The sequence below is a fragment of the Condylura cristata genome, unplaced genomic scaffold, assembly GCF_000260355.1.
Source record: "Condylura cristata isolate star-nosed mole 26May11 unplaced genomic scaffold, ConCri1.0 scaffold00017, whole genome shotgun sequence".
NCBI classification, from domain to species: Eukaryota; Metazoa; Chordata; class Mammalia; order Eulipotyphla; family Talpidae; genus Condylura; species Condylura cristata.
Genome location: NW_004567118.1, coordinates 5,329,697 through 5,338,627, shown reverse-complemented (window position 1 = coordinate 5,338,627; position 8,931 = coordinate 5,329,697). Strand labels below are relative to the sequence as shown.

Here is an 8,931-nt window from a genome sequence, read left to right as displayed (position 1 = left end):
ACTCCAAATAGTTCTTGAACAAATTGAAGGAAAAAAAAAAAAAAGCAGTTGCTAAAAAAAAAAAAAAGTATGCCTGGTGGCACAATGGGTGAAGTCTCAGTACTATGAAGCTATCTGCAGCCATTGCAGCATGAGTTTGATCCCCAGTCAGGGAGGTGACCCACATGGTGCAGCAGACCTCTCCTGTCTCATTCACTGCTCCCCTCAGCAGTGTATTTCAATCTGCCTGTTCTGCTCCCAACTCTGGCTCTGATGAATCTTCTCATAATCCTGTCCCCGACACATATCTTTGTCCTATACCCTAGCTCTTGTATGCATAAATAAAATGAATCTTAAAAATTTTTTTTAAATGTACCTGTAAAAACATGCCATAACATTGTAATCCTAAACATTGCATTGGAGCTGCACAGCCACTGAATTTAAAACAGGAAACCTAGAAAGAGAATATCTATTAATTCTTCCTTTTCAGTGAAATTATAAAATGGTTTGACAGCCAAAGAATTTTTTTCAGTATTAAATGAAAGTAACTAATAAAAAGATAAATAACTGACAAACACTGTGATATAGTGGGTGGGGATAAAAAAACATATATAAAATAGTCTCTGCTTCAAAGGTCTAATACTTATTCAGAGAATAAGATATACATGGGAAATTATTTCAATAATTCAGGTGAGAATATGTTTGAGTGCTACTAAATAGACTAAATAAACACTGTATCAGACACCATGAAAGAAAGGAAGCAATGTCCTGAAGTAGAATTTAGATACAAATGAAAAGGACTGGTGAGGGAAACAGTAAGGACAAAACTGTAGGTGCAGGAGTAAAAAGATTTGAGGCCCTCCCTGGTGGCACAGCAAGTTAAAACACAGCACTAAGAAGCTAAAGCCACTTCAGCATGAGTTTGATCCCTGCCCTGGAGGCCATCACATGGATAACAGACCTCTTCTGACCCACCCACTGCTCCCCTCAGTAGTGTACTTCCATCTGCCTGTTCTGCTCCCCACTCTGTCTCTGGTGAATCCTTTAGCCACCCCTGCACCTCTGGCCTGTACCCCAGTTCTATATGCATAAATAAATTTTTTAAAAAAAGATTTGAGAAGAAAGATATCACTTGCTTAATTAGGCCCAAATTAATAGGAAGTAAGTATGCATTACCAGGGAACCCTAAATAACTATGGACCTGGACCTTACTTCCTGACATTGAATAGCCACTGAAAGATTTTATTTTTTATTTATTTATGCATACAGAACTGGGGTACAGGCTAGAGGCGCAGGTGTGATGAGAGGATTCACCAGAGACAGACAGGGGAGCAGAACAGGCAGATGGCAGTACACTGCTGAGGGGAGCAGCGGGCAGGTCTGGAGAGGTCTGCCACGCAATGGCCATGTGGATCACCTCTGGGCAGGTATGGCACTCAAGCTGAAGTACCTTTAGCTTCTTAGTGCTGTGCTTTAACCTGCTGCGCCACCAGGGAGGGCCCACCACTGAAAGATTTTTAAGTAAGCACTTAACTGGTTGAAAGTGATGCTTTAGGAAGAGAAAGAGAGCCTTGATTTAGAATTAAAAAATGGAGCCTCCCTGGTGGCACAGGGGTTAAAGTCTCAGTACTATCAAGTGATCCTCAGTCAGAGAGCTGACCCACAAGGGCACCCTCTCCTGTCTTGCCCCTGCTCCCCTCAGCAGTGTGTTTTAGTAGAGCTACGTGTTCTGCTCCCAGCTCTGTCTCTAGTGAATCCTCTCACAAGTCCCCCACCTCTGGCCTACACCTCGGTTCTTGGATACATAAATAAATAAATCTTTTTAAAATGTATCAGATAGTAAGAAATGGATGGAAAACTGCTGCAATAATATACATCTGAACACAGTGCAAATGACATTAAATTTAAAAATTTATGAAAAAGAACCCCAATGCATCAGAAACTGACTATTGAGAATAGGAGTGAACCATCAATATTAAAATCTTCATTTGGGTTTGCATAGTAAAGCTCAATGCCTTATTTGGAGATTACACCCAAACACGTTCATAGAGATTTTCAAATCATATATTATAAAAGATATATATTACACATATTTCAAATAATATATTATCATAAAATATATATTACACATACTTTCCTATGTTTTTATACATTTTAATAGTAAGAGTTTAACATTCAGAAATCACTTCATTTTAATAAAATATCTAATAATAGGTATCTAATAAAGAAAGTCACCACTTTAAAACATTCTCAGGATTTCCATGTGGGGTAAAAATACATTTATACTCTGATAAACCTAATAAACTTGAATAATATACTAAGTTGTACATTAAAGTTGTTTCATAATAAGTAGAAGACAACTGCACTACATTTTGGTGTTTTATAATTGGGGGGCTATAAAGTAGCAGATGATTATCAATTAATTTTTAGTACTAATTCATGAAGTTCTACTAAAGATAAACAGGACATTATTAACATAATATCTTTACTGGAAATCAAGGTTGTGAACTAATTGAGAAGTATGACCTTACTTCTGCAAGTATCTTGTGAATGTACTTTAGTCTTTCCTTTGTGGGTAGCAGCAGAGTACATCTCTTAAATAGCAGACCTGCAAGGAAAGAGATACATGAAAAAAAAAAAAGGTTAATTTTAAAAGGTCTAAAAAGCAACATAATGCTTCCTGAAAGTCAAGTGTGGTGAACCATACTAGAAAACAGATTCTAATTGCTATTGAAATTAACTTTGTACCCACAAAGGAAAAATGTTTTCAAAATTGTTAATATAAAACTTGGAAAGAATGGGAAAAGAATTTTGTATTCCTTTCTTCAAAAACAGAAACGTAGAGTCAGAAGTAACTAAACTTCAGAGGTTAGATGTCATTTTTGCTCATAGAACGTATCCAGTTTGGATGAAATATTTATCTCTTCAAATTTTTCCTTTTATGGCGCATTCATGTGAAGAATGTACAGAATTTGTGTTCAGAGATTTTAAAAGAAAAAAGAAACTTAATTTCCCAGTAAGATTTGTAACTTGAATTACAGTGACAGGAAGTCTATGACTTGTTTCCTCTAACTTTAAGTGTTCTGTTTTCCTAAAATGGCAATGAGGTGTTAACATTCCTATAAGGGCAAATGCACTCAAACTAGAAATAAGACATATGGTAGGAAAACATACACCTGAACAGCATGGCTTTCTTCAGTTTTTACCTTGTCTGCATTTACTTTTTATCATAACAAGTACTTTATGTAATTCTGTAGAATCTATGGGAATGAAATTTATTTTTAGAAGTTGCTATGTTTGGATAACACATGACCAGAATTGAGTTTTAAACATAAATCCTCCTTATTTTTATACATGAGAAGACAGTTTCGGTGTTTGGTTTTTAGGCTGAGTTATTTTCATGTTTTGGCATCCAGCCCCATGGCATATCATAACTGGGAAATTGTAATAATTGAATAATTTTTTTTCTAATGTAAAATTCCTACTTTTAAAGATTGTAATTCACCATAAAAACCAAAATGGGCTCACTTATTTTTTTTAACACAGGTGTTCTGCAATACCCTTTAAAAACCAACTTCAACTTCTTCACACTAAAATAGTCAGATGTAATGTTCCTTCCACACCAGACATCTGCTCTACTTGTATAAAGAAGCAAATTGAAATTTATAATCTTTAGAGCTCAGAATTCTGAAAATACTATTTTAATGTCTGAAAACAAGAACAGATCAGCTAAGAATGGCAACATATGAAAATAATAAGTGCATCAAGCATTTCTCTAATGACTCAGCTGTAAGCCTGGTATGTACATCGAAACTAAATGAAAGGCTGAAATCATTACATGAACAAAGTCGTTTTAATAGGATGGCTATTATGATCAATGTATATTTGTATTTTAACCAGGTTTTAGCCACATATTTGTTTTAATGATTTTTTGTTTGTTTGCTTAAGCAATTGAGACTTGGCCAGGGAGGAAAAATTCTTTCGAAAACCAAAAAATAAACTGTTACCAAATAACTTCCTTGACAACTCATGACTAAAAGAAAGATATTTACAATAACAAGTGTCAAAAATTAATTGCTAAAAAAAAAAAATAATTGCTGTAGGACTATTCTAGTCATAAGTAGTGAATCATAACCTTGTAATGAGATTACATGCCTTTCATTTATCTTATTAAAATACATGTCAAATATATTTTGATACAGTACACAACTATATGATCTTGTAGGCTACTAAAATGTAATATTCACTTAACTTATTATTATGCCTTTATTTAAATCTCAACATCGCTTTCATATTTGGATTTATTGTCATGCTTTGGCTAATTCTAAAGTGATTTTAAAATTAAGAAGTTGTCATTAGTCAAGTCAAAATTAGAATTTTATTCATCACTTCAATGGAGAATAAAATCAATGAATAGGATTATAAACATAAGTGATTACAAATCAAGGGAAGGATTATATAGTTTCCTTTGATAAGGGTAATTTAATCACAGCCTAATGATTTACTTACAAAACATGCAGTGTTTTTTTTTTTTTCCCAAAAAAGGAAACCATTGTTTCTGATAAGAGAATAAGTGATCTTCCGCAATGATGGGTTTAAACTTTTCTATTTTAAGGACTATTGTTGAAAGGGAAAAAAATTAGAGATAAAACTTCTAGATCCATAGAAAGTAAAGAACAGAAATATATCAACTTTCTAAACCAGTAAATCATTTCCATAGTAACTGTAGGTGACACTGTATTCCTATAACAACACAAAACTGACACCTGACACTAAAGTTCATTCTCTCATTATAAAAAGTAAATGTAAAGGACTGTTAAGGGAAAAGTCCTCATACCAGAGAAACTAGTCAGGGGAAAGGTACCATTTCCCACAAGACTTAGAGAATTGCATAATTCTTTAAGGTACATTTCTTTACTTGTTACAATTTTCATTATATAAATTACCTAAAGATCTGTAGTGGTCCAGTATAGTGGATTCTTGACTCCTGCCAGGCAGCTCAAGGTTATGAAAATCTTGTAGTAAAAGTCTTTTACTTCCCCATGAGGTTGATATGTAATTAATAATGTGTTGGCTGATTGTCTTGGACACCATGCTTAGCATGCTGATATCCTTCACTACCAAAAGAAATACAAATACATATATACCACACACACAAAAAAATAAACAGTTCAAATACAACAATGTCACTGTTAGTCCAATCTATTAACTTGTAAGTTAACTAATAATACTAAATAATGATAAAAATAAGTAATAAAAGTGGGTAACATCTTAAAATTGTTTTTAATCCAATACTCAATGAATTAGATCTATTTTGGGATGTAACAAATCACATTATTATTATAATTAGGGACATGTTTTAAAGAATTTGGGTATTATTGTACCCTTTACATCACAGTGATGAAACTTCAGAAAACAAAAATGTAAATGTCATTAAGTATTCACCAAGCATTATTATTAGCCAAGTCTAAGATGTCAAACTAGCTCTTGAGAAAAATAAAAATATTCAAATATCTATGTAGCCTGCTCAAAATCCCCAAGACTTACCTGACAAATATTTTAAGATTATCTGGAATATTTCCAGTGGCAAGGCCTTAAAATTTCCAAGTGATGATAAGGGCTGAGATTCTGAATTAAGGGTGCTGGAAAAAAAGCTGGACCGACGATTACTTCGTCTATATTTCTGGTTAGGAATCAAAGTAAAGCTGGTATTTACTCTAGATGCCATCTTTTTCATTCTTGCATGAATTTTTCCTGATTAGAAAAACAAACTACAAGAGACAAGATAAAAGAAAATTGTAGTAATGAGGAACTGTTGTTTTTTAAATGAACAGGCTGATACTTTGATGTGTAATAAATAGTGTCTGTTTTTCAAACATTTTAATTTGATGTCAGATTTAAGGAATTCCCTCCCATCAGTCTATTTATTCATCTCAGTATGATATGAAATATTTAAAAAATCTTTGCCTTCTTAGCTAAATATTCTACATTGATTAATAGCTTGGGTAGAAAATTAGATGGGTATTTGGGTGAAATATGTTCTAAGAAAAGAACATGTAAAATAAAAAGGTAAAAGATTTTAACATATTCAAAATAACAAATTCAGTAAGTTCAGTATGTAGCTTTTACAATAATCTTTATAGTCTAAAAAATCAAAGTATTACTATAGCACAGCTCTAAAAATGTGTAGTAAGCTTTTCTATTTATTTTATTTTATTTATTTATTTATTTATTTATTTATTTTATTTCTTTAAAGATTTATTTATTTGTGTATACAGAACTGGGGTACAGGCCAGAGACTCAGGGGTGGCGAAGGACTTCACCAGATACAGAGTGGGTAGCAGAACAGGCAGATCAACGAAGTACACTGCTGAGGGGAGCAGCGGGCGGGTCAGGAGAGGTCTGCCACACCATGTGGTCACCTCCGGGGCAGGTCGGAATCGAACTCATGCGGAAGTGGTTTCAGCTTCTTAGTACAGTGCTTTAACCCACTGCGCCACCAGGGAGGGCCAGCTTTTCTATTTTTTAAAAAAAATTGAATGCCATCATTTGTGTTAGAAAAATGTAAGTAAAGATTAAAAAAATGAAGACTGAGTTTAGAACTTCTAAAATTTACTAGTTCTAATAAACTAAAAGGCTGATTACCATGATCAATTATGTGCTACACAATACAACTAAGCAGTAAATGAGTCCTATAAATTAGTAAGACTAGAATAAATAAAAGAATAACAATAGTTTCCCCTCAATTTCACTTCTGGTTAATAATAGTTACAGATAGATCTTGATCTCAGAGACAAACATTTCCTAAAGGGAACTTGCTGAACATGACATTAAAATCATTGATAATTTACCGACAATAAACAGTAATTCTTTTAATGTATATAATGCCTCACACAGTGACTTTGTATCACTGCTGCTCCAATTCAAAAACGCGTCTTTCTTTGCACATAGACAACATGTATAAAATATGTGTATTAATTCGCGCAGGTGTGTAACAAGTACCTATATTTGTACGTACACATATACATACACATGTGCATTACTACAGCTCCAATCTAAGGCCGTTGTTTCTGAAGTAACAACTGAAACGTTTCATCAGGAGTTACAAGTATATCTTATCAAAATACCAAAATGCAACTTCTGCTTTTGGCACAAAATTGTGAAGATCATATTGTTGCTTATTCCTCTTAAAAAGGTTACAAATCAACTTACATCAACTTAAAATACATCTGAAAATAGTGCTTGGAGCATAAAGCTAACCTCTAAAAGCACACCACAGCACTCTGCTTTAGCATTCAGAGAACATTCAAATGAGTAGACACTTAAAAAAAATAATTAAAATGACATGAGCAACGTCCATAATCAAAGTTTACAAAACACAGCAAAATAAGAAGAAAACGGCCTTCACTTCAAAACACGCTGGGATATACTATTCCGGTATTTTGCCTTTTTTTTTTTTTAACGATTTTACCTAAAAAAAGGGGGAGGGGTCAGTATTCCTAGGAGCCTGTAGTCTTTTTCACAGTTATAATTACAATTGTCAGGTCTTTCCTTGCCAACTTACAAACACCTATTTTTGTGTGCTTCCACCAAATGGAAGAGGCTTAATTTACTTAACCCATGAGGATGTTTTAAACTTCGTAGTAGGCAGTTTAAAGCGTCATTACCATAAATTAGAAAGCTCGTCTGGGATTTGTCCTGCGTCTCTGAGGAACCCTAAAAAAAAAAAAAACGGGACACGGAGGGCCGGCGGCTCCTCAGGGACTCACTGACACCTGCTGGCAGGGCCGGGCGTTCATGTGCCGCCGCTTGGCGTGTTTTAGGCCTCTGAGAGGATTCAGAGCAGTGCATCAGCTTCCCTTCAAGCTCATGAAGTCTCTTGTTCCAATTCCTTATTTTCCTCACTCACACTGGGAAGTTTTGGAGGCGACAGCATATTCACTGGAAAAGTGTAATCCCAAGGCGTCCCCCGGTTTCCGCTTCCTCACACCCCTTTAGGGAACCAACCCACGTAGTAATAAAATAAAACGATGTCTCCACACCCCTGCTCCCAATGACTCGTTTTGGACTAGACGTGGAAGGCTCCAAGGGCCCTCCTGGATGAACTTGTTTTTCCCTGTCAGAGAAAATTCCAGCAGCAATTCACCGGATTTGTTTTATTTTAACCTACGAAACCTTGAAGAGACGCCTCTATGTGCTCGGGATAAAGCCAAAACGCCTCGAAAGAGGTAAACGAGGGAAACCATAAAAGACAAACTGGTCAGAAGAGTACTCAAACCTAATATTCATGCATTTTTTTAACCCCCTTCACCCTATGAAGAGACGAAACTATCTCAGGGAAAGCATTGGGGCTGGGTGGGGGTGGGGAGCCTCTTTTTACCACAGATTTTTATAGGTTTCCGGCTAAAGGATCACAGGCAAATGGGATCTAGTCGTTTTGCCCCCACCATCCTCAAGTTTCTTAATAATTAAAAAAAAAATCTTCTCAAGGGTTTCCCACCGGGAAGAGGGAGGGTCCGCCTCCGGTTGGCTCCAGAGCTGGGTTCCCGCCTCTCAGGCGCCCGAGGCTTCAAGAATACTTTAGAATCCTCCCAGGAGCCCCAGCGGGAGAGAGGTCCCGCCCCCTGCCCCGCCCCCTCAGGGGTAGGAACGCCCCTGCTCCCATAGTGCTTTCCTCTCATGAATAGTTGATAATCTGCTTAGGCCTCGCCCCCTCATGAATAGTTAACATCCCAGCTCCCTACCTCATGAATAATTTTCAAAGAGGTCAGAGGCTCCGGAACTCACGCCTAGGCCACCCATTTCTCAGGTCTGAAGACCGGAAGGGGTGGGGCCGTTAGTGACTCGGGAGAGTGTGCCAACCTGGTGGCCCCATTGTTGTTCCAACCCACTTCCTTTCCTTCAGACTTAGTTTTGAGCATATGTGTCTTTTTATCTACCCCTGGCTACATC

The 8,931-nt window shown here is 36.0% G+C and overlaps 1 protein-coding gene across 1 annotated transcript in view; it reads right to left on the bottom strand.

The window, feature by feature from the left end:
* Positions 1–8,520, bottom strand: part of FBXO47 (F-box protein 47) — a 20,663-nt gene extending 12,143 nt beyond the window's left edge. Inside the window, exons 1-5 of the mRNA XM_004684262.1 lie at positions 8,360–8,520; positions 5,527–5,733; positions 4,926–5,096; positions 2,511–2,587; positions 356–433 (exon numbers count right to left, since the gene is read on the bottom strand). Of these exons, the coding sequence (XP_004684319.1) occupies positions 356–433; positions 2,511–2,587; positions 4,926–5,096; positions 5,527–5,716 (516 nt within the window). The 5' untranslated portion in view covers positions 5,717–5,733; positions 8,360–8,520. The remainder of the gene's footprint in view (positions 1–355; positions 434–2,510; positions 2,588–4,925; positions 5,097–5,526; positions 5,734–8,359) is intronic.
* Positions 8,521–8,931: the final 411 nt, after the last annotated feature.